The sequence below is a fragment of the Leucoraja erinacea genome, chromosome 18 (assembly GCF_028641065.1).
Source record: "Leucoraja erinacea ecotype New England chromosome 18, Leri_hhj_1, whole genome shotgun sequence".
In the NCBI taxonomy this organism is placed as follows: domain Eukaryota; kingdom Metazoa; phylum Chordata; class Chondrichthyes; order Rajiformes; family Rajidae; genus Leucoraja; species Leucoraja erinaceus.
In genome coordinates, this window is record NC_073394.1 from 39857823 (window position 1) to 39884824 (window position 27002).

General features: G+C 40.2%; 1 protein-coding gene across 2 annotated transcripts in view; it reads right to left on the reverse strand.

Moving 5' to 3' along the window:
• pde3b (phosphodiesterase 3B) overlaps positions 1–27002 on the reverse strand; it is a 149165-nt gene that overhangs the window by 14656 nt on the left and 107507 nt on the right. Inside the window, exons 5-12 of one of the 2 annotated variants that reach the window (XM_055649887.1) lie at positions 26539–26657; positions 14366–14567; positions 11328–11407; positions 10682–10836; positions 9920–10054; positions 7742–7853; positions 6071–6184; positions 1186–1385 (exon numbers count right to left, since the gene is read on the reverse strand). In XM_055649887.1, coding sequence (XP_055505862.1) covers positions 1186–1385; positions 6071–6184; positions 7742–7853; positions 9920–10054; positions 10682–10836; positions 11328–11407; positions 14366–14567; positions 26539–26657 — 1117 coding nt within the window. Of the gene's footprint in view, positions 1–1185; positions 1386–6070; positions 6185–7741; positions 7854–9919; positions 10058–10681; positions 10837–11327; positions 11408–14365; positions 14568–26538; positions 26658–27002 lie in introns of both variants that reach the window. The other variant, XM_055649886.1, reaches the window with a different exon arrangement.

The window sequence follows — 27002 nt, forward strand, 5'->3', positions numbered from 1 at the left end:
ACTAACTAATTATATGCTTTAATTTCAGGTCATCCAAGTAAGTTTATTTTATATTTGTTTCAGAATGCTTCAATCTATGATAACTGAAAATTTCATTCAGTTCTCTTAATTTTTAAGAAAGTTATGTGCTTTTGACTGTCCACGATCACAGCTTTTTTGTTATGTCCATAGAAAATCAATAGGGAACAAGATGCTAATTTCCGAGTATGAAAATGGCCATAACTCTTTAAATACTTGAGATACGAAAGTGAATTAGGTGTCAAATTAAACTTCTTTGTATGCTTTATCTGATGGGATAAATTGCAGACTTGATTTTTAAAATCTCAAAATTTTGTAACATACCTATTATTAGCTGATGGATTACTCCCAACATACTGAAATTTCAACTTCTGTTAAAATAGTTACATAACAGAGCTTTTCTCATGAGTTAAATTATTGGCTTGAAGAGTTAAAAACCCAAATTCTCAAACTTATTCTGAATTAGCTACATATTCTCAGAATTTAAAAAAAATGTTATCCATCATTATATTGAACAGTAAAAAAAAAAGCTCCCAGTAAGATTCACAGCTGTAAATAGGAACAAGCTATCAATGCAACATTCAGTTTACTTCTGCTTCTGAATTAGCATTTAGCATTGGAAATTTGTAGAGCAAATGTAAATTAACTTGAAATAAATAACATAATGCAAATACCGGATCAATAATATGCAGAACGGAGAGAATACATTGAAACACACGTTCACCGAGTGTAAACATATTTCTGTTCAAAACTGACAATTTTCATTTTTCATATCTTGTCTCATAGCTGTAACTACCTTCAAGTAAATGTTAAATATAATTTTTACGAGAAGATTCCTTTAAAATTAAATATAGATTGAGCCACATTAGAATTATTAAGAATGGGTCTTGCTGCTATTGTATTTGATGAAAAACATTTTGTTCTTTCAACCAAAGTGGGCACTATTTAAAATTTGTAAGTTAAAGATCAGACCAATAACTTAAGCTAATGTTGGAATGTTAAAACAGGACTACCCATTACATTTTAATAAATTTATTTAATTTCACATCCAGAGAAAGTTGAACACTTAGTCTGAACCTGCTCTGACTTAGAATGGCTCACACCTGATAGTTTAAGAAATGTCTTAATGAATTCACATTAAATCTATGTTTGGTCAGACGCACTTACTTGAGGTGCATTTGTTGCCACTAAGAATGCATTGGTACGCCCAGGATGATCATAATCATGCATGGCAGCTGCAACATAAAGTGCCATCAACTCCAGAGCTGGGATGTTTGATGCAAGGCAACTGTAGCTGTCGTCAGTAAGAGTACAACTTCTGGAAAATATATAGGCAATCCGGCCTGGAGATATTCCACTGTCAGAATCTAGAAATGATTTTAAATGTATTTGTCAGATGGGTTTAGTAACTTATTTTTCAATGTTTCCCTGGTAATTTCACACATTTTCATGAAGTTAAAATCGAGTCATTAATATATACAATACAACAATCAATGATAGACACAAAAAGCTGGAGTAACTCAGCGGGTCACAGTATCTCTGGAGAAAAAGGAATAGGTGACGTTTTGACCCGAAACGTCATCTATTCCTTTTCACCAGAGGCGCTGCCTGACCTGCTGAGTTACTCCAGCTTTTTGTTTCTATCTTCAATTTAATATTCAATTTCCAATAAACTCGCAATTACTTGTGTATCTTTGGTTTAAATCAGCATCTCCAGTTCCTTCCTACACACACACATGAAAAAAGGTTCATTTGCTTATTGTGATAATTTCACTTAGCGATACACACACACGCACACACACACACACGTGTGTGTGTGTGTGCGCGCGTGTGTGCACATCGCTAAGTGAAATTATCACAATAAGCAAATGAACCTTTTCTCACAGACTAGCTATAAAAAAGACCCAAGAGTACGTAAAGTGCAAATATTTCATCGTTGAGTTTAGTCTAAAGTTAGATTTTGGTTGGTGCTAAATCTTTTGTTGATCATTTAGCAATGTTTGGACTCTCAAAGCACGAAAGTGGTAACTACAAATGCCATTTTTACACTTTTTAAAAATGCACTTAATGCATTTCTGGATACAAAATAGCAGTTTTCTGGTGCAACTATTACAGAGGATATCAGCCAAACCTTACTGGCAGAAATCAACCACACATTCAACATGGATAATGCATTTGTGTTTTCTGGATCCAATGTCAACATTGTGCTGCTGAAGTCCTGCATCACAGGAGGGCTTTGCATAACGTAATGCTGTCCTGCTGGTGAGCTGTGCCAACCAAAGGCTGAAAAATGTTGACAGCTTTTTCAGTTGGCTTAGTCTATGGCTCAGAGAGCTGTAATAGGCTTTGAACACAACTGAATGTCAGAAACATTTAAGTCTTAACAAATATCCATAATGTAATTCAAAACAAATCTAGTTAGTTCAGAAATTGTGCATTATCTTATATTTGCCCCTCTCGCATACAGCTAGCATATTATTTTCAAATGAATGAGCTTCTTGTTCCTATGCCAGGTCTAACCACGTGGAATTCACCATCAAAGTACAAGGAATGTGCTGTTCAAGCTCTGCCAGAAGGCTTGAGATATCCACCAGGGCTTCAAGCTGCTCAACACTCACAGGACTTGGAGGAGAAACGGTAGTGGCAGGGGATGGGGGATTGTTAAACAGAAGTAGTTCCCAACCACAATATTTGAGACTATGAACTCTATTGGGTACATTTTTTAATACTCTAATTTCAGCCAATTTTTCATAAAATAATAGAAATGAGGAAGAAGTCATTTGATGCTGGCAAAAGATGTGCTGTTCAGGTTGCTCCCATGTGGTCTCCAATCGCTACCCTCCATTGTCTTGCAAGTGTTATTTGGTGAATTCCAGAATCACCATCCTCTCTGGGTGAAACAATATTCTCAATGCTTACCACCGACAAATGTCTATATCCTCCCAATATCAATCTGTCAAGGAAAGTAGGTCCTTTCCTTTCACCCTCCTTAATCTACTTTGTTTGAAAACAAATGAAAAACTCAGTTGATGCAGGTCATAAAATATTCTCCAGCCTTGGCAAAAAAAAAAACATAACATTCATTTGCACCTTCTCTTATACTATAATTTAATTCCTACAGGGTAATGACGAGAATTATACACACAGCTCCAGCACTCTCTGATATTCTAATCCACAATCTCTGAAGGTAGGTCATGTAGATCATTAAAATGTACTTAATTATCTGTTCCACCTTCCCAGTGTCTCACTAGTTAGCTTAATGGCTGCCTCGCCAACAGTCTATCTGTCCCTGTCTTCTTTGGTGTTTTTTTAGTACGTGTTAAATGTACTGTGTGTTTTTAATGTTCTTTAGCTTGTTTTATGTGGGGGTTGGGGGAAACTTTTTCTAATCTCTTACCTCAACGGAGATGCGATTTTTTCCCGTTTCGTATCTCCGTCCGCACTGCGGCCTAACATCAAGGAGTTGGCGGCCTTTGCTGGAGAGCTCCACCATGGGAGCTGCGGGACTTTAACATCGCAGAGCCCACGATCCCTTTGCCAGGGATCGATCTCTGAGCTCTACCATGGGTGCCTGCGGACTATAACATTGCGGAGCTCGTGGTCTCTAGTTAGAGACCGACTTTGAGAATTCCAAGCCGCAGGTGCCTCGACCGCCCCGACGCGGGATCTTCGATTGCCCCGCCGAGGGAGCTATGACCGCCGGCTGCGGGAGCTTCGATCGCCCTGACGGATGGTTCGACTGCCCGACCGTGGGAGAAAAATCAGGGGAGACGTTTAGACTTCATTGCCTTCCATCATAGTGAAGAATGTGGAGAATCCGCTGTGGTGGATGTTTAAGTTAACTTTTATGTAGTTGTGTGTCTTGTTGTTTTTTTAGTAATGACTGTATGGTAATTCGCATATCACTGTACCTTAATTGGTACACATGACAATAAAAAACTGAAACCTTTGAATATCCCTTGCCTTTTGTCTTTATCAAATTTATTTCCATTCTCCTCCAGACCAAATGCCCTTGTCACTTTTATGTCTGTCTAAACAGCCTATTGATCTTTTTCGTGATATTACTGATAGCTTAAAATATTGATCTCAATATATCACTGAATCAAGGGGCAACCGTTGAAAATTGCATCAACAGGCACTTATTTGTATAAATACCCCCCAAAAAACTACGAGTATTGCATCTGTTAAGGGTGGATATTCTGTGGCATATAAAATCATAATTACAGTATGACAAATCTCCACCAAAAAAAACCTAATTGGGTACGTCCCTTTCTTAATTCTTCAGATATTTCTTAAAATAATAATCTTTAAATTGATATTTCAGCATTTACCTTAATTGTTTGACGATGATCAAATAATGAAATGTTGAAAAGATTCATTAGATTTTTTGCTGATTAAAGATATGTATTTTAAGCAGGTGGCGCAGTGGTAGAGTTGCTGCCTTACAGTGCTTGCAGCGCCAGCGCTGTCTATAGGGATTTTGTACGTTCTTCCCGTGACCTGCGTGCGTTTTATCCGAGATCTTCGGTTTCATTCCCACACTCCGAAGACGTACAGGTTTGTAGATTACTTGGCTTGGTGTAAGTGTAAATTGTCCCTAGTGTGTGTAAGATACTGCTGCAGTGCTGGTTGGCGTGGACATGTTTGGCCAAAGGGCCTGTTTCTGCACTGTATCTCTAAACTAAACCAAGAGATTGCTGCTTCATCAGTTTGACGATGAGACAGTTGGTTGACACCAAGAAACAGTTGACCATATGCCCGAGAGCAATACGTTTTGCAGCAGGAAGTTCCCAGGACAGCAATCAACAACTCTTTGTGAGATCTTGAGGATAAATGTAAGCCCTGTTGTTTAACTGCACAATTCAAATCCCAGGCCAACATAATTTAAACTGTTATGGCTATCAATTATGCAAGATGAATTTCTCGTATTTTAAACTGAACAAAAATGTATTTCGATGAAGGAACCCTCAGGCTACCCATAGAAACTACCAACTAACACTACATAAAAACATAGAAACATAGAAATTAGGTGCAGGAGTAGGCCATTCGGCCCTTTGAGCCTGCACCACCATTCAATATGATCATGGCTGATCATCCAACTCAGTATCCCGTACCTGCCTTCTCTCCATACCCTCTGATCCCTTTAGCCACAAGGGCCACATCTAACTCCCTCTTAAATATAGCCAATGAACTGGCCTCAACTACCCTCTGTGGCAGAGAGTTCCAGAGATTCACCACTTTCTGTGTGAAAAAAGTTTTTCTCATCTCGGTTTTAAAGGATTTCCCCCTTATCCTTAAGCTGTGACCGCTTGTCCTGGACTTCCCCAACATTGGGAACAATCTTCCTTCATCTAGCCTGTCCAACCCCTTAAGAATTTTGTAAGTTTCTATAAGATCCCCTCTCAATCTCCTAAATTCTAGAGAGTATAAACCAAGTCTATCCGGTCTTTCTTCATAAGACAGTCCTGGTCCCAGGAATCAGTCTGATGAACCTTCTCTGCACTCCCTCTATGGCAATAATGTCCTTCCTCAGATTTGGAGACCAAAACTGTACGCAATACTCCAGGTGTGGTCTCACCAAGGCCCTGTACAACTGCAGTAGAACCTCCCTGCTCCTATACTCAAATCCTTTTGCTATGAAAGCTAGCATACCATTCGCTTTCTTCACTGCCTGCTGCACCTGCATGCCTACTTTCAATGACTGGTGTACCATGAATATAAAAAAAGAAACAAGGAACTGCAAATGCTGGTATACAAGAAAGACAGTGCTGGAATAACTCAGTGGGTTTGGCAGCATCTCTGGAGAACATGGATAGGTGATATTTCGGATCGGGACCCTTCTACAGACCGAAACGTCACCTACCCACGTTCTCCAGAGATGCTTGTCAGACTCGCTGAATTAGTCCAGCACTTTGTGTCCTTTTGAATATAAATGAACTAATTTGTGAGAAAACAATTAAATCCCTAATCATATTTAACAAGTATTCTTCAGTCTAAAGTGTTGGTCGGACAATAATGATATTAATTCTACAAAATTGTGTGAGATACATACCTGTGTCACTTCCTGTGACATGATCACTGTTTATTTGCTGGAATCCAGGAATGGGTCTTGTTGTTAAGTACCAAACAGCATGAAGCACGTCAGTGGCATGGACTCGGTTGTGATCTATTGCAAACAGTGCAAACAAGACCAGGGTTGAGTTTTTAAAAAAAAAATCACATTCCTGTCTCACTAAAGGTATAACAGCATCCATAAACAGATTTGAACAGTTTCTCCTTTTATGGATAAACACAAATAACTTTTAATGTGTTCTTCAAGGATGCATGTGTTTCTGCTGATATAGTTTCACAGTGAGATTGAAATATGGTCTTGTATTGTATTGTATTGTATTCAAATTTATTGTCATTGTCTCAATTTGAGACAACAAAATGAATTTCCCTTACAGGCAGTATCATAAAAAAAATCATTAAAAAATAAATAAATAATAAATAAATAATAAAACATATTAAAAATAAAATTGAAATTGAATTTAAAAAAAGCACAAACACAGAAAGTCCACGACACAACATAACATAAATGGCACCAAGGTGAGGATGGCACCATGGTCTTCCTAATGGCTGAGGCTGCTTGTGTAAAGTGTGCCAATCCTATGCCAGATAAATACAAGTACATTTACATTTATGGATAGTTGAGTTACTGCAGCACTTTTTGTTCTTCGTTTCTTAGAAGTTAATAGAATTTGCATCAGACATTTTGGAAAAAAAATATTATAATTGCACATGTTATTGGCTTTGTTTTCTCTTTTATGAGCTCTTGGCTCATTTTCATATTTAGTTAAAAAAGTGTTGAATTCAAGACTAAAGCAAAATTTGTGAATTTAACATTTAACATAAAATCTAAACATTCTAATTGCTACTGACAAACAGGCTTTTCTCACTCTTTCATTATTTTCTTCAGAAGAAAAACCATATGCCTTCATAAGGAAATAGATGGGGTAGAGGAGCTCAGAACGAGGAGTAGGATAAAGCTGGGGTTCATGTTTTGAGGATGAAGAGGGTCTCTCACCACTTGCCGTTGTAAAAAGCAAGTGAAAAGAGTAGGTCGTGCATGGGACAATATGGATGAGGTTCACGTTCTCAAGTTGTAAGAGTAGAATTAGGCCATTCGACCCATTGAGTCTACTCCGCCATGGCTGATCTCTGCCACCTGATCCCATTTCCCTTCTCCCCATAACCCTCAACACCCGTTCTAATCTTGTCTATCTCTGACTTAAAAACATCCACTGACTTTGCATCCACAGCCCTCTGTGGCAATTACTTCCACAGATTAAATACTCTCTGACTAAAGAGGTGAATAACTGTGCACCAAATGACAAGTAGTGGAAGAGAGGATACATTGGGTAACAAAAGCATGTGTGCTGGGAAAATTAGATAGCGAGACAAAGAACTATCTTCTTACAAAAACTTAATAGAACCATTAGGGGAATACTTCCACTGTCATTCATTTGTTCTTACTTGAAAGATACTAAGAGGATAGGCAGAAATAAAAGAGTACAGGACCAAAATGGGGAGCAAGAAATAGAATCGGGGAATAAAAAGCTGGAGAAATTGAAGATAGGAAAAAAAAATATCAAAACTAATTTGTCTGGCTTATGAAGAGCATTGCAACAGCTAAGAATATATTCTATATACTCATTTGTAGATAGAAGATATTAATACTTACAAGGAATGTCACGATAACCATTCTCCAGTGCACTAAAATAGTTAATAAACTCCCGAACAGGGATTTTGAAAAGGTCAAATAAGCCAGTATCAAGAAACAGGGAATAAATGACCTAGAAAAGCAACATTGTTTTTGTTAATTATATAAACCAAAACTGGATGATAGAGGAGATACGAGAGTGATAAAACATTTAAAAGTTTATGCATAGAATATTAGTGTGCAATGTATAGGGTTTTTTTTTTAGCAATTCTCATACAACATCTTTGTGCAATTGGCACTCACCATTCTCTATAGATGCCACATGGCTGAGTTAAGAGAAGGGGAAAGTGGTGAACATTGCTCAGTCCATCGTGGGCATTGAGCTTTCCACCATCAAAGGGATCTTCAGGAAACACTTCCTCAAAAAGGCAGCTAATATCAAAGACTCTGACCACTTGGCAAGGCTCTCATCTCCCAGCCCACCACAAAGTACCCAGCACGCCGCGACCTGCACGGGGGAAGCCACCGACCCAGCCCATGCTCACCCCCGCTGCAGAACGCAAGACCTTGTGGACCACGGGCTCCAGAGGGGCGGCTGCCTCTGCGGCTGGTCCCTGCTTCTCCCCCAGAAAACCAGGGGTACTGGTGACCATGACGACAATGAACATGACAGGCGAGGAGCAGGGCTGGTAGGAGAGAAGGAAAGAGGTCTGGTCTACAGCATCCTCAAAATCAGCTGAGGGAGGTGCCCCGGGGCACAAAGGTGGACGGTCGAGGAGAGGGACGTCACATCCAAGGAAGGCAATGGCTGGAAACCGACAGCTGCCTGGGGCTTGCCTGGATCGGGCACCGCTCATAAGAACTAAAGCACAGACAGGACTTTGAAAATGGCGCCAAAATTCAATATTATATTATTGAATATTTATTTATTGTGTTGTTGCATTAACGAGCACGTAAAGAATTTCATTGGTCATATGACAAAGAATTACACTTGAAGAATAAAAGTTAAATGAGTAAGGATTATCTGTTAAAAATCAATTTCTCTTTAACATCTACAATCATCAATTGTTTATAATATTTGGTAATAAAAGTACATTAGCCAAATATAGAAATATATGATATAGCTACCTTGAAAGAAACAAACAAAATCATTCTGTCACTTATTCTTTTTGGTGTAAAACACTTGTATTTCCTTCACTTTTTTTAAATGATGAAATTTACAATGTTAACAAGTAGCCAACAATGAGCACTGAAATACTCAATAGTATGAGTTTCCTCCATCTCACCCCTCCATGGGAAGGCAACCATCTACATTTTATGGCATTGATATTCTGAATCTTGGTGGACTGAAACGGTTTTTATTAAAATTATGTAGCCAATCTAAACATAAACCTTGCTTGGGCAACTTCACTATCATCTTCTGACATCATCATTTCACGTCCATTGACACTGCTTTGTTCAAAATTTGCTTTACAATTGAAGTCAGTGTTTAAGTCGGACAGTACGAGACACATTTGCGGATTCCCCAGTAAGATTATGCTGTGGGGAAAGTGCTAATAAAAGGCGAGGCATCCGATTGCACAGTAATGACATTGTGGTTGTGGCTAGTACTCAATTTGCCATGTCAATTAAAAGGAGCTGATTGAAGTCTAGATAACATGATTCAGTATCAGAGCTGGAAATTGCTTAAACATCAGTGCTATTGATTAACTTTCATTTTAAAAAATATTCCCTAAATAAAACAAAAAATGTAAATTATATTTTTTTCATCAATGTATTTTAGAAAGTAGCATTTTAAAATAGAAGTTTACAGATCAGAATTCATTTATTCGGTTCAAAAATGTAGTTAGTTCCTTGGTTTGTAATGGCTTTGATATTTGAAGCAGATATATGGACATTGAAGTAGAATGTTTTTTTCACTCGTGCAAGAATCAAACGAGAATCATGCGTAAGATATGCAATACAAGAGCAGAAACATTTGGAATTTTGCCTCCAAGATTCAATTTGCTGAAGATTCAAGAATCTGATCAATTTTACTGAGGTTGATTTTTAATAAATAAATAACATTTTGGTTTGAGCATTTTTGTTTACATTAGACATTATTATTTTTCCTTCATGCAATGTGTAAGCAAAACTTTATGAACAACATCAACCCATACTCAATCATGATAAAAAATAAGTTATTAGCAGAAATACCACCTGACTAAGTATTCTTCCAGATTGTCCTCCTGTCATTTCCACAAGTTCGAAAATGGGAAAATTCCAACTATTTAGCTTATCCATGCACCGCCCTGTGCTTTGTGTATCTGTTGGGTCAACCAAAATGTCTGGCTCCTGCTGATGATTCAAGGGAAAAAAAAAACTATCAACAGCTGTCTTAGTCTCTCAACATTGTTTTGTCTTGAAAAATCATTTTATGAATATTGAAAGTGTCAAATACTGTTCAATTAACTACCATCCCTCTCTTTGCCTGGTTCATTGCTATGCAACCATTACACATGCTTCAGATTATTCACTGCCTCAATGGAAGCAGCATTTTTGTTTATATTTCCATGTACTATATTGTAACACCGCTTTAGAGACAGCAAAAGCAGAGCAAGCAATTGCAATACCTTTTAAGTAAAACCATCACTTCACCGGTCAATGACATGACTGAAGAACATACACCATTTCAATTTATTTTCTTGATTTTGTTTTGATTTACTCAGTGTGGTATTTTATCCCATGCAGTAAAAGTCGTAACATTCAATAAAATATTTTATATTACTTCCAATTTTGTTTAAAAATTCAATGCACATGAAATGATTTAAATACAGTAGGTAGAATTTACGATGATGAATACATGAATACATTTGGTGCAATAGATTATCTGATCAGAATGCATTGCAGGGTGTTCCTATTCACAGATGTGAATGAATTCCAGTGTGCCTGTGATGATTGAAAAGCTGAACAGCACCTTACCCCAGATTTATTATCCTGTCCCTCAATGAGCTGATCATCATGATTTGTAAAGTTCTTGGATGCTTTGTTTTCGAGTTGCTCATCACCTTCTGCTCCCACTGTATCTTTTGAGTGTTTTGATTCATTGCTACCAGCAGCATTTTCATTATTTCCATCTTTAAAAATAAAGCATATTCTTCATACTTTGGTTCTTCCATCATCTTACATTATTTCTGAAAATTCTATCTTATACAATATCTGCATGGACATAATTTTTCATGGGAAAAGCCAACTACAGTAGTCAAATCGAATAATTATAAATAATAGTCAAACTTGGCTGTCCATTGCTATTCTACTCAGATGCAGTTTTCATCCCCTGCATAATTGATATTTCATAGCATTTTTTTAATTAATTATTGTTATGGGAAACTACTCTTTTCAAAATCAAGTGCTTGTTAATCTTAACAGAGGGTTTCTGCCATGTCTCAGCCACAAAATCCAGCTTTTCACAATTAATAGAGCAATCTCCTAAATGGGAAGAGAACTGGACAACATCATGTTAGCCTAAAAAGCAGATTACATCAGTACTGAAACACAAATTATTTATATAGAAAAAGGTACATTTCAACATTCACAAATAAAAACTTTTTTGTGGTTATGAACATACCTGTTCTCTTGACATGTGGTGATTCTGCAACAGTTTGCAAATCGGTATTTTGAACAGGTCGAGCCACATATCGGCCACAACTGGTGCAGAATAAATTTGGGAAAAATGACAAAGTCCATAAGCATTTTGTTTCTTCTTTATATGTATTTGGTTTAAGCTAAATGAAATAGATCTGACTGCATCGTTTTTATAACCAACTATTCTGGAAAATACTAGTACGACAAAACTTGCATCTAATGTCTGTAAATTACCTCAGTGATAGATCCAGGACGAGATCATGAAGCACAGAATGGAAACACTTTGGGCAAAACCATGATTGTGAAAGTTATACAATTCATGTTGCCTTACTTTAGAAAACTTTTTGCTCAATAAATAATTGGTTTAAACTGCACAACAGAAGTTATTTAAATAATAATTAATGTCATCTTACAATGGAATCCTTGTGAGTTGACATACAGCAATATTTACCTATTGATTTTGCACAAAAATGGAATAAAATTAAATAAGAAAACTAAGATTTCCCAAAACTATACCATTATGATCCACTGTTGTATCCTGTACTTGTTCCATCGTTTTTTTAACAATGAGTGTGTTTTATTTTAAATCCTCAGAGAGGTTAGGACCTTCTATGCTTCAGTTTTAAAAGAGCTGGCAATCTTATTAATTTAAATTTAAAATGGTGGATTTCTAGTCAGCTTGTGCGAGGTAAGGCTCAGCTGGCAAAATCGTCTTTTGAATCATAAACTTGTGGGTTCCAGTGCAATGTCAGAGAAGCATAATAATCTAGGATGACACTCTTTCAAAAAATAATTATCAGAGATGCCATCATGCCGAAACAACTTTAAACTGCAGTCCCATCTTTGTCAAGCGGATATAAAAGATCCCATAGCATCAGTTCAGAAAGTTGGAAGGTTATCTTATATTAGGGCAATATTTATTCCTCTCCATTAATGAACTCTCCAACTATTTCCAACAAACTGGCAAAAAAATAAATCAATGCCACATATTCTACATTGCAAAAAAGAATTAAATTGTGATGATGCCAAATAAAAACATAATTTTTCCTTTTTGTTTTAGCTAAGGAATAGAGGAATATAAAACAGGAATGAACTCAAACAGGCAATTAGAAGAGCTGGAAGGGGACATGGAATTTCATTGCCCTGTTGGATTTAAGAAAATCCTGGCTTTTTATACATACATTAAAAAACAAGACAGTAACGGGAGAAGGTAGGACTGTACAAGGATAAAGGTGGGAATTTATACTTAAGGGCATGTCCCATTTGGCCGTCATTTACCCGACAGGCCGATAGTGACTGACGCGCGACTGTCGTGCGCGTCATCATGCGTCCGCACAGCCGTCTGGAGTGAATTACGTCATTTGAATACCCAGTTTATGATATTTATGGTGACGTAAATGACGGCCAAGTGGGACAGGGTGACTATTCAGGTCGAATGGGTGACTTTTCGGGTCGAGGCCCTTCTTCAGACTGAAAATCATCCATTCCTTCTCTCCAGAGATGCTGCCGGTCCCGCTGAGTTAGTCCTGCATTTTGTGTCTATCTTCAATTTAAACCAGCATCTGCAGTTCCTTCCCACAGATTAATTTGGTCTGCAGCTTGCTACTTTTAATTCACCTCATTTTTAAATAGGGGCATTACATCTGCAGTTTTTCCAATTGCTAGCACCACTCAAGAAACTGGAACATTTTAGATAATCACCATAAATATCATAAACTGGGTAAAGGCTCTGGCAGAGAAATGGCAGATGGAACCTAATGCGAGTACATTTGAGCTGTTTTACTATGGGAGCTCGAGTGTAATGGTAAAGTATATCGTCAATAGAAAGACTCTGAAGAGCATTTACGCAGAGAGGGATCTTGGTGTCCAAGCCCATAGCTCCCTGAAAGCGGCGAAACAAGAAGATAGAACAAGAGTAGGATAGAACATAAATGGTATGCTTGCTATCATCGGTCTGGGCACTGAGCATCAGAGTCAGGAAGTTACGTTGCAGCTTTATTGGACTTTGGTTAAGCTGCATTTGGAGTATTGTGTGCAGTTCTGGTCACCCCATTGAACAACGTGGAGGCTTTGGAGAGGGTGCAGAAGAGGTTTACTGCATTGATTAACTATATGCAGAGGTTATCCAAACTTGGGTAGGAAGGAACTGCAGATGCTGGTTTACACTGAAGATAGACACAAATTGCTGGAGTAACTCAACGGGACAGATAGCATCTCTGGATAGAAGGAATGGGTGACGCTTCGGGTCGAGGCCCATCTTCAGGCACTCCCAAACTTGGATTGTTTTCTATGGAACCACAGAGATTAAGGGGAGACTTCATAGAAGTATATAAAATTATGAGAGGCCGAGATGTGGTGGCGAGTCAGAACCTTTCCCAGGGTAGATATGTCAAAGACTAGAAGCATAGCTTTAAGGTCAGAGAGGAGAAGTTTAAGGGAAATGTGCAGGGGAATGTTTACTGAGAGAATTGTTAGTGCCTGGAAATGCTGCCAGGCTTTAAAAGGCTTTGAGACAATCCGTGGTTATGAAGGGCATGGAGGAATATGGATCATGTATAGGCAGAGATTAGTATAACTTTGCACCATATTCGGCATAGACATCATGGGCCAAAAGGCCTGTTCCGATATTGCTCTATGTAACCAGCATTTAGGTGATCCCATAATAGTGCAATATTTTGTTAACTGCCTTATGGAGGTTAAAAGGACTTTGAACAAAATGATTTATCAGTCCAATCAAAATCAATGCTCTGTCTGCCAAGGCCTGCTCCTGTTCTCAATTGTTGACCATTTTAATTTCCCTTCCATTACCAATCTTTCTGTGCGTGGCCTCCTCCATTGTCAGAGTAAGACCACATGCAAATCCAATAGCAAAGATATTTGCTTTAAAATAAAAGCTCTTGGGCATAAGGTTATATTATTTTAATCCCATTGAATTGCATGTCTTCGCTATTCTGTTTTTATAAAGTACTGTAAATCGCACCCATGACATTGAACACACATATTCAGTAATGTATTTTGTACCTGCTGCAGAGTATTGAGCTTCTAACTGATTGTTGAAAGTCTGGAGAACTAAGCATGTATCCAATTGGCTTATGGAGAATCACAGTGGGTTTGGTCAAAATATCAGCTGTATCAGGAAATTCTACTGGTGACCGGTTAAAACTTGTAACTGCTCCTGGTCCATGAATTGGGGAATTCACAGGACTGAGACTAGGAGAGGTACCTAGAATAAAAGACCAATTTATCAGTTTAAACAAACATATTACAAATAGTTTATTTCAAAAAATTTAGTTTGAGCATATAATGTTATATGTATTTAATTACAAAATAAAGTTCCATACCCTTTCTGTTTGCACATTGACCACTTTATTGCAGTCAGACAGAAATTGTGCATTTGGGCCTCTACCTAAATCCTTCTGAACCAAATGCACCAAGTGTGCAACCTGATAACCTCGTCAACAGTTTTTATTTAAATTCACTTGTCATGTTGTTCTTGTTATGTTTCCATTGTAATCTCATCAGTATGGGAAGTCAGATGTAAATCCACATTTCAACAGGATGTGGCACTATACACCACTATTTAAAATCAGAACTACTGTAACTTGGATTTTTTCCAAAAGCAGTCCAAACCAGATTACAATTAAAATATATCACAGGAAAAGACCTGAATTCACAGGGTCATACACGGAAACAGACCCAATGGCTCAACTTGCCCATGCCAATCAAGATGCTCCAACGAAGTTTTGCCCACAGTTGGCTCGTACCCCTCTAAACCTTATCTATCCATGTACCTGTCCAAGTGTCTTTTAAATGTTGTTATAGTACCTGCATCAACGACCTCCTCTGGCAGCTCGTTCCGTATACCCCACTATCCTCTGAGTGAAAAAGTTGCCTCATGGGTCCCTATTAAATCTTTCCCCAAAATATTGTTTTTTAATTTAAATTTATTGAACTTCTTTATTTTTGTTTGGTTTAGAGATACAGCTCGGAAACAGGCCCTTCAGTGATCCCCGCACAAGCCAACACACCCACTAAGGACAATTTACACTTATACCAAGTATACAAACCCAAGCCAACTAACCAACACACCTGCACGTCTTTGGAGTGTGGGAGGAAACCGAAGATCTCGGAGAAAACCCATGCAGTCACGGGGAGAACGTACAAATTCCGTACAGTCAGCACCCGTAGTCGGGATCAAACCCGGCTCTCTGGGCTGTAAGGCAGCAACTCTACCACTGCACCACTGTGCTGCCCTTCATTTATTTATTATTTTATTTATCATTTAATATTAATTATTGTTTTATTATGATATCTATGAGTACCCTGTTTGCAGACCTGTTATGCGACAGCAAGATTTTCAATTTTCCATTTCTGTAAATAATGACAATCTTAATTCGTTTGACCCTCTCACCTTAAACCTATGTCCTCTGCCACTTAATTACCCTACTCTGGGTAAAAGATTCAGTACATTCAACCAATTTATTCCCCTTAGGATTTTAGAATATACAGTGCATTCAGACCCCTTCGCTTTTTCCACAATTTGTTACGTTACAGCCTTATTCGAAAAAGGATTAAATTATTTTTTTTATCATCAATCTACACGCAATACTCCATAGTAAAAAAGCGAAAACAGGTGTTGAAAACATTTTGCAAAGTGATTAAAAAGAAATAACTGAAATATCACATTTACATAAGTAAATTGACTCAGTACTTTGTTGAGGCACCTTTGGCAGCGATTACAGCCTCAAGTCTTCTTGGGTATGACGCCACAAGCTTGGCACACCTGTATTTGGGTAATTTCTCCCATTCTTTTCCGCAGACCCTCTCAAGCTCTGTCAGGCTCGAAGGGGAGAGCTGAAGCACAGCTGTTTTCAGATCCCTCCAGAGACGTTCGATCGGGTTCAAGTCCGAGCTCTGGCTGGGCCACTCAAGGACATTCACAGACTTGTCACAAAGCCACTCCTGCGTTGCCTTGGCTGGGTGCTTAGGGTTGTTGTCCTGTTAGAAGGTGAACCTCCGTCCTAGTCTGAGGTCCAGAACGCTCTGGAGCAGGTTTTCATCAAGGATCTCTCTGTACTTTGCTCCATTCATCTTTCCCTCAATCCTGACTAGTCTCCCAGTTCCTGCCGCTGAAAAACATTCCCACAACATGATGCTGCCACCACCATGCTTCACCGTAGGTATGTTATTGGTCAGGTGATGAACGGTGCCTGGTTTCCTCCAGACGTGACACTTGGCATTCTGGCCAAAGAGTTCAATCTTGGTTTCATCAGACCAGAGAATCTTGTTTCTCATGGTCTGAGAGTCCTTTAGGTGCCTTTTGGCAATGTCCAACCAGGCGGTCATGAGCCTTTCACTGAGGAGTGGCTTCCGTCTGGCCACTCTACCATAAAGGCCTGATTGGTGGAGTGCTGCAGATGTAGTTGGCTTTCTGGAAGGTTCTCCCATCTCCACAGAGGAACTCCGGAGCTTTGTCAGAGTGACCATCGGGTTCTTGGTCACCTCCCTGACCAAGGACCTTCTCCCCCGATTGCTCAGTTTGGCCGGGCGGCCAGCTCCATGAAGAGTCCTGGTGATTCCAAAGTTCTTCCATTTAAGAATGACGGAGGCCACTGCACTCTTCGGGACCTGCAATGCTACAGAAATTGTTTTATACCCTTCCCCAGATCTGTGGCTCGACACATTCCTGTCTCGGCGGTCTACAGACAATTCCTTCATGGCTCAATTTCGAGTGTCATAGCAAAGGGTCTGAATACTTATGTAAATGTGATATTTCAGTTATTTCTTTTTAATTACTTTGCAAAAATTTCTAAAGGCCTGTTTTCACTTCTTCATTCTGTGGTATTGTGTGTAGATTGATGATTAAAAAAAAAAGAACTTAATCCATTTTAAAATAAGGCTGTAACGTAACAAAATGTGGAAAAAGTGAACAGATGTGAATACTTTCTGAATGCACTGTACATGATAGACACCTCCACAATATCCCCAGCTTCATGCACTCCAAGGAATAAAGTCAGAGTCTCTCGAAAGCTCAGGCCAAGTCTGGCAACATCCTCATAAATCTTCTCAGCACTCTTTACACCTTAAAAACATCCTTCCTATCGCAGGGTGACGAAAAATGAACATAATACTCCAAATGCGGCCTCACCACTTTGTCAGTTTATAACTGCATGAAATTAATCATACACAAATGGCTCAGGTGGGAAATAGTAATTCGTTTTAACAATCAGTATTTTTTATGTTCTGTATCATGTGAAAGCCAAAAAGATTAAAACTAGACAAGTGCTCAGATTTGGTAGAAATAAGTAATGAAGAGAATGCATTACAAAAGGAAACTCAAGACAATTAATAATAGATAGCCACATTTTGAAATGCAAATAGAAAAACGTCCTTTCAACTTGCATGAGACTTACAATTTGGTTTACTGTGAAATGTTTTTTTCATTAAAAATCAAAGCAAAAGGATAACTGAGAGCACAGCAAATTTAAAGTGCATGACTTTTCATCAAAACTAAATAAACGAGAAAACAAGTGTGTTTAAATTTGCAGAGTTGAAGGTGTGGAGAGATCAAAGGGATATAACCCGAGGCTCGAGGTATCTCTGTGGTTGTAATCAAGCAGCACTACTCATAATTTCACATCCCCATGCAATCTCTGGAGATGCAAAATCTACCCTTTTACCTCTTCCCTTCATACCATCTAAGGCTCAAACATCCTTCCAATTGAAGCGACAATTCATATGCATTACTAATCTGATGTACTGCATTTACTGGAGAAATTAAAACAGTTTGTTTCACTCCTTTGCAGAAATCCTCCATCCAGCCAACAAGGATGATCCTGAACATCCAGTTGCATGCCACACAAAATGACGCATTCCCTAAGCCGCCTTCATTTATTGAAGGGAACTTCAACCAGGGTAGTTTAAAGTATCTGCTGAACTACTGTTAAGGACCTGACACACTCGATCACTACGATATCACCATCAGGAACGCCAACTGCATCATCCCTCAAATGCACTTTGGCAAATCTTGCCACCAAGATGTGCTTCTTCTTTCTGCATATAGATAGAGACTGAAGGAAAGGCATCAACAAAGAGGATTGGGCAATGATGGTCGGGAGAGATGGAGGAGCAATTCTAGGGTTGTTTTGAATTGGTGGGCTAGGCCATATAACCATATAACCATATAACAATTACAGCACAGAAACAGGCCATCTCGACCCTTCTAGTCCGTGCCGAACATGTATTCTCCCCTTGTCCCATACACCTGCGTTCAGACCATAACCCTCCATTACTTTCCCGTCCATATAACTATCCAATTTATTTTTAAATGATAAAAACGAACCTGCCTCCACCACCTTCACTGGAAGCTCATTCCACACAGCCACCACTCTCTGAGTAAAGAAGTTCCCCCTCATGTTACCCCTAAACTTCTGTCCCTTAATTCTCAAGCCATGTCCCCTTGTTTGAATCTTCCCTACTCTCAGTGGGAAAAGCTTATCCACGTCAACTCTGTCTATCCCTCTCATCATTTTAAAGACCTCTATCAAGTCCCCCCTTAACCTTCTGCGCTCCAAAGAATAAAGCCCTAACTTGTTTAACCTTTCTCTGTAACTTAGTTGCTGAAACCCAGGCAACATTCTAGTAAATCTCCTCTGTACTCTCTCTATTTTGTTGACATCCTTCCTATAATTAGGTGACCAAAATTGTACACCATACTCCAAAATTGGCCTCACCAATGCCTTGTACAATTTTAACATTACATCCCAACTTCTATACTCAATGCTCTGATTTATAAAGGCCAGCACACCAAAAGCTTTCTTTACCACCCTATCTACATGAGATTCCACTTTCAGGGAACTGTGCAGTTATTCCCAGATCCCTCTGTTCACCTGCATTCTTCAATTCCCTACCATTTACCATGTACGTCCTATTTTGATTTGTCCTGCCAAGATGTAGCACCTCACACTTATCAGCATTAAACTCCATCTGCCGTCTTTCAGCCCACTCTTCCAACTGGCATAAATCTCTCTGTAGACTTTGAAAATCTACTTCATTATCCACAACCCCACCTACCTTAGTATCATCTGCATACTTACTAATCCAATTTACCACACCAACATCCAGATCATTGATGTACATGACAAACAACAGTGGACCCAACACACAGATCTCTGTGGCACCCCACTAGTCACTGGCCTCCAACCTGACAACCATCCACCATTACTCTCTGGCATCTCCCATTCAGCCACTGTTGAATCCATCTTGCTACTCCACCATTAATACCCAACCAGTGAAGAGCCTTGTCAAAGTCCATATATACAACATCCACTGCTTTACCCTCATCAATTTCCCCGAGTAACCTCTTCAAAAAATTCAAGAAGATTAGTCAAACATGACCTTCCAGGCACAAATCCATGTTGACTGTTCCTAATCAGACCCTGTTTATCCAGATGCTTATATATATATATATATATATTATCTCAAAGTATCCTTTCCATTAATTTGCCCACCACTGACGTCAAACTAACAGGTCTATAATTGCTAGGTTTACTCTTAGACCCCTTTTTAAACAATGGAACAACATGCGCAGTACGCCAATCCTCCGGCACTATTCCCGTTTCTAATGACATTTGAAATATTTCTGTCATAGCCCCTGCTAATTCTACACTAACTTTCCTCAATGTCCTAGGGAATATCCTGTCCGGACCTAGAGACTTATCCACTTTTATATTTCTCAAAAGTGTCAGTACTTCCTCTTCTTTGATCCTCATAGTTTCCATAGCTACTCTACTTGTTTCCCTTACCTCACATAATTCAATATCCTTCTCCTTGGTGAATACCAAAGAAAAGAAATTGTTCAATATCTCCCCCATCTCTTTTAGCTCTGCAGATAGCTGTCCACTCTGACTCTCTAATGGACCAACTTTATCCCTCGTTATCCTTTTGCTATTAATATAGCTGTTGAAACCCTTTGGATTTACTTTCACCTTACTTGCCAAAGCAACCTCATATCTTCTTTTAGCTTTTCTAATTTATTTCTTGAGATTCTTTTTACATTCTTTATACTCCTCAAGCACCTCATTTACTCCATGTTGCCTATAGGGACATAAAGATTCTGTACTCTTAAAATTTCACCTTTAAATGTCCTCCATTTCTCTTCCACATCTTTCCCATAAAACAAACTGTCCCAATTTACTCCTTTTAAATCCTTTCGCATCTCCTCAAAGTTAGCCTTTCTCCAATCAAAAACTCAACCCTAGATCCAATTCTGACCCTCTCCATAATTATATTGAAACTAATGGTATTGTGATCACTGGTCCCGAACTGTTCCCCAACGCATAACTCTGCCACCTGACCAGTCTCATTTCCTAACAGTAGGTATGTTACAAAACCTACCTGAATCGTGGCTGAGCATCTGCCCCACCCCTTGTGTGTGATTTTGGCGCTGTTTAGAGGGGGCGGGTTTAAAACGCGATTTTTACTAGGCTGTTGCAATCGAAAATGTTCAGCCTAGTAAATCATTAACGGAAAATCGCTGAAAGACCCCGTCGCAAAAGGTATTATTAGTTTTTATGGCCTTGTAAAATAGTTAGAGTAATTTAAAAACCACTATCTCACTCCGCAACCTCTCGCAGCCCCAGGGTTTTATAAAGCAAACAATTAAAGGTATGTACCTTATTTTTACATTAAATGGGGCATGTATATAACCCTATAATTAAAGTTTTCTATAGCGAGTAGTTCATTTTGGGCTCTTTATATCCCGCAGTATTTTTCTGGGCATTTGAGGGCATAAATCTAGCGCAATGTGAACGTTCTAAACCAGCGCGTTCCACATGAACTCACTAGAAAGGCGATTTAAATTGACTTTAATTTACAGCAATTGAACACTAAATTCCTTCCATTTGGCCTATAAATTGATGTAAATGAGATTTAAAAATCATGTTTTATTGTGAATTATTTGTGAATATTATTTGGACACTTGGGCTATTTAAAAATGTTAATCATTTATTAAGAAATGGATAGATGTTTAGATCTAGTAAATTGAAGTTTGAAATTAGCTACAATTGGGTAACTAACTAATTATATGCTTTAATTTCAGGTCATCCAAGTTAGATTATTTTATATTTGTTTCAGAATGGTTCAATCTATGATAACTGAAAATTTCATTCAGTTCTCTTAATTTTTAAGAAGGTTATGTGCTTTTGACTGTCCACGATCACAGCTTTTTTGTTATGTCCATAGAAAATCAATAGGGAACAAGATGCTAATTTCCGAGTATGAAAATGGCCATAACTTTTTTATTACTTGAGATATGAAAGTGAATTAGGTGTCAAATTAAACTTATTGTTATGCTTTATCTGATGGGATAAATTGCAGACTTGATTTTTTTTAATCTCAAAATTTTGTAACATTGCTACTAACAGGAGGTACCTTCTCTAGTAGGTACTTCTATGTATTGCTGCAAAAAACTATCCTGCACACATTTTACAAACTCCAACCCATCCAGCCCATTTACAGAATGTGTTTCCCAGTCTATGTGTGGAAAATTGAAATCTCCCACAATCACTACCTTGTGCTTACTACTAATATCTGCAATCTCCTTACATATTTGCTCGACCATGCTCAAGGATTTGCATGGGTATTTGGGTATTTCCAAGATGGCGTCGCGTGCACAACGCGAGGCTCTGCGTCTCCGTAGTTTTTGCAATTTAGTTTTTTTTCTGTTAATAATCACCTTAGTTTTCGCCCGGAGCACTCGAGCGAAGACTCTGTACGGCCGTCAGGAGCTACTGGAGCTCGGCCGTCTCTGCACTACGAGCCCCAGAAGCGACTTTCAACTGCCGCCGGAGATCGCCAGGACACCGTGGTCTAGCGGGTCAGCGCCCCCGACAGGAAGTACCCGGAGGCGGCGCAGGGACCGCAAACAAAGGCATGGGAAGCGGGGAGGCCATCGAGCTAGGCTGAAATCAAATCCTCACCAGCCAGCTCTGCCCAGCATTTTCCTCGCGAATGTCCGGTCCCTGGTGAGTAAAATAGACGAACTAAGGCTGCGGATCACCACACACAGAAGGATCGCCGACTGCAACGCCATGGTATTCTATGAAACATGGCTCAAGGACACCATCCCAGACAACGCCATTGAGCTGGAGGGACGCACTGTCTTCAGGGCCGACAGATCAGTGGAGGACTCCGGTAAGACCAAGGGCGGCGGACTGTGCATTTATGTGAATAACACATGGTGCACGGATGTTGTTAAGATTGGTAGTCACTGCTCTGCTGACCTGGAATACCTGATGTTAAAGTGCAGGCCCTTCTATTTGCCCAGGGAATTCACATCGACTGTTATCACTGCAGTCTATGTTCCCCCGGACGCTAATGCCAGGCTAGCAATGGAAGAGCTGCAAGCTGCTATCAGCAAACATCTATCTGCTCACCCAGAGGGGGCATTTATTGTTGCGGGTGATTTCAACCACTCCGACCTTAAAACTGTACTCCCCAGGTTCCATCAGCATGTTTCCTGCCCAACCAGAGGAAACAATGTTCTGGACTTAGTTTACACTAATATTACTGAAGCCTACAAAGCCCCTCCCCCTCCCCCACCTTGGACAGTCTGACCACCTCTCCCTGTTCCTGCTCCCCAAATACACACCTCTGATCAGACGTGTGAAACCTACCATGAGGACAGTGAAGGTTTGGCCTGAGGGGGCTGTCTCTGACTTACAGGAGCAGTTTCAGCAGACAGACTGGAGTCTCTTTGCTACTCAGTCCACCTTCAATTCACAAGTGGACATCAACTCGTACACCTCAACAGTTCTGGACTATATAAAATTCTGTACCGATAATGTCACTACCCACAAGGAGATAAAGACCTTCCCTAACCAGAAGCCGTGGATGAGCAGGGAGGTCAGACTCCTACTGAAGGCTGGCGATGCCGCTTTCAGATCTGGCGACGCTGAGGGATACAGCTCATCCAGGGCCAATCTAAAAATGGGAATTAGGATTGCTAAAATCAATCATAAACGGCGGATTGAGGAGCATTTCCATAACAACTCTGACCCCAGGCGCATGTGGCAAGGAATCAAATCCCTTGCCGATTACCAGAAAGTTAACACCCCTCCCCCAGGCAACGCCACCCTCCCTGACGAGCTAAACCACTTCTATGCTCGCTTTGACCGGGACAACAAAACCCCAGCCATTAAAGTTGCTCCACCCCCGAATGAACAACCTCTCAGCCGCTCCACTGCTGTACAAGATGCACTGAGCAAGGTGAATGAGCGCAAAACTGCGGGCCCCGATGGCAACCCTGGCCGGGTGCTTATGGCATGTGCTTGACAACTATCCCCAGTCCTCGCCGACATTTTCAATCTCTCACTGGCCCAGGGTGTTGTCCCCACTTGCCTCAAGACATCAACCATCGTGCCAGTGCCCAAACAGTCAGCTACAGGGAGTCTCAACGATTTCCGCCCAGTGGCACTCACCCCTGTCATTGCAAAGTGCTTTGAGCGGCTGATCTTGGCTCACCTCAAAGCCAGCCTCCCCCCCACACTGGACCCCCATCAGTTTGCCTACCGGACCAACAGGTCTACAGAGGATGCCATATCGGCGGCCCTACACTCTGCCCTGACCCACCTGGACTACAACAACTCCTACATCAGGCTGTTGTTCATTGATTTTCAGCTCTGCCTTTAACACCGTCATCCCCACCAGCTTGATCACGAAACTCAGTGGACTTGGCACCTCCACCTCCCTCTGCAACTGGACACTGGACTTCCTCACTAACAGACCACAGTCTGTTAGGGTCAATAACCTCACCTCCTCCACTATAACATTGAACACCAGAGTGCCACAGGGCTGTGTGCTCAGCCCTCTCCTCTACTCCCTCTTCACCCACGACTGCATCCCAAAGTACGGATCCAACGCCATTATTAAGTTTGCTGACGATACCACGGTAGTAGGACTGATCAGCGACAACGATGAGTCAGTCTACAGGGAGGAGATCCAGCACCTGACAGCCTGGTGTGCCAACAATAACCTCGTCCTCAACTCCAAGAAGACGAAGGAGATTATTGTTGACTTCAGGCAGACCAGAGGAGGCAGTCATACCCCCATCCATATAAACGGGACTGAGGTGGAGCGCGTCTCCAGCTATAAATTCCTCGGAGTACATATCTCGGAGGATTTGTCCTGGTCCCTCAACACCTCCAAGCTGATCAAAAAGGCACGGCAGCGCATTTACTTCCTGAGGAGGCTCAAGAAAGCCCACCTTTCCACCCGGATCCTGACCAACTTTTACCGCTGTACCATAGAGAGTATCCTGACCACCTGCTTCACGGTATGGTACAGCAGCTGCACTGCTGCGGACAGGAAGGCACTACAACGGGTGGTGAAAACCGCGCAGCACATCATCGGTGCCCCGCTCCCTGCCATGGATGCCCTCCACCGAAAACGGTGTCTGAGACGGGCTGGGAAGATCATCAAAGACCCCTCACACCCCAACCATGGACTGTTTGCCCTCCTCCCATCAGGGAGGCGGTACAGGAGCCTCAGGTCACGTACTAGTAGGATGAGGAACAGCTTCTACAACAATACAATCACATTGCTGAACTCGGAGTCCCGCCGATAGATTTCTCCGGTCCCTCCGTCCCCATTGTTTAATTATTCTGTATTTTTTGATTATTCTGTATCTTCTCTCTTTCTATTTTTTTTATTTCTTTATGCACAACTACTACGGACTGACGCAAAACTGCATTCTGTTGTACTCATACTTGTATTTGTGCGATGACATTAAAGTTGAATTGAATTGAATTGATTTATCGTCGGACATGAATAAATATACATATCACAGTCATCACTGTTCATAAGGGAATAAGTGGATGAATATACATCTATAAAACAAATTTGAGTCTTCCTCAACCAGCAACCCTGGATGAACCAGGATAGTTGCAATCTGCTGAGGGCTAGCTCAGTGGTGTTTAGGATTGGTGATCCAGGTCCAATCTCCTAAAGTCACTTTGAGCGCAGAGACATTTCCAGAGTAAATCAGTCTCAGAAGGATGCTTGACAACTGCGGCATTATACCTCCTAAAAGGTAAAGTCAGGTGACATAAGTGGTAACAAATGCATGAATTTCAGGAGGGATCAATGCTTTTTATGCACGCTTTGAACAAGCTCTTACTGCTTTGACGACCCTGTGATCTTCGTCTGAGGCTGACGTCAGTGTCCTTAAAGAGGGTGAATCCACACAATGTGTCCAACCCAGATTGTGTACCTGGCTGAGTTCTAAAGACTTGCTAGACCAACTAGCTAGAATGTTCAAGGACATCTTCAATCACACACTTCTGCAGTCTGAGGTCCTGATTTCCATCAAAGGGGCATCTATTGTACATGTGCCCAAGAAGAGCATGGTGATCTGCGTCAATGGCCGCTGCCCAGTAGCACGTACATACATCATAATGAAGTGCTTTGAGAAGCACAAATCAACTCCCGCCTCAGTAACAACCTGGATTCACTTCAATTGCGTATCGCCACAACGAATCAACAACAGAGTGTAGCTCACTGGCTCTCTAATGTGCTCTGGACCGTCTGGATAACAGGAGCACATATTCCAGGCTGCCTTTCAACAACCACAGCTCAACGTTATCATTCTTTCTAAACTGATCAACAAGTTGCATAATCTGGGCCAATCCCTCTTTTTGGAACTGAATCCTTGACTTGCTCAACAGCAGACCTCAATTAGTACAGATCGGTAACAACATCTCTTGCTCATGACTACCAACACTGATGCACCTCAGGTATGCATGCTTAACCCTCTGCTCAATCTTGTTTACACCCAAGATTGTGTTACTACACATACGCCCAATGCTATCTACCATTTTACTGTTGGTGATGGATTAGCATATAGAGGTAGGACACTTGGTTGAGTGTCGCTACAATCAGCTCTCAGTATCAACACAAACAAGGAACAACTTGTTGGGTTTCAAAAGGGAAAATGCTATTTTAACATTTATTACACCATATTCATCTTACAAGGTTCATTTTTTTGCATTAGAATACCATTTGGCAAGTTCTTACTACAAAGCTGATTGTCAGATTCTAGATTGTATAAATGACAATTATTTTCCTGAATCTAATGTTAGTGTTACAAAGAGCAAATCAAATTAATAATGATTTTAAAATAAAATAAAATGTATTACCTGCTCGTCTGGGTCCAATGTGGTGAGATGTTAAAGATAAGGATGCAGATCGAGATTTGGGAATCGTCAACAAGTTTGAACTGGAAGGTCCATTTGCTTGTGAACCTATACCTAAACCACTTGAAAAAGGGTAAAACAATGTAAGTCGAGCAAAATAATTGAATTCAAATCATCCTTACAGTATATATCGATGAATGAAAATGTCTATAATATCCAGAGACCAAGGCTAGATCCTGTTTTGGATGATGTCAGGTGATGTCAGGATGAAGTTTGAATGTTTTTCCTGGGACCTCATGGATTTCCTACCAGTTTCTCCAATTTCGTCCCATATACCCAAGATATGCTGGATGTTGGCTAATATTATAAAATATCTGTGGTATACATGAGCGGAAGATAGGGATTTAAAGAGATACGAGGATGTTATTGTGTTTGTACTCTAAGGAGGCTGATCTTTCTTCCCTGCA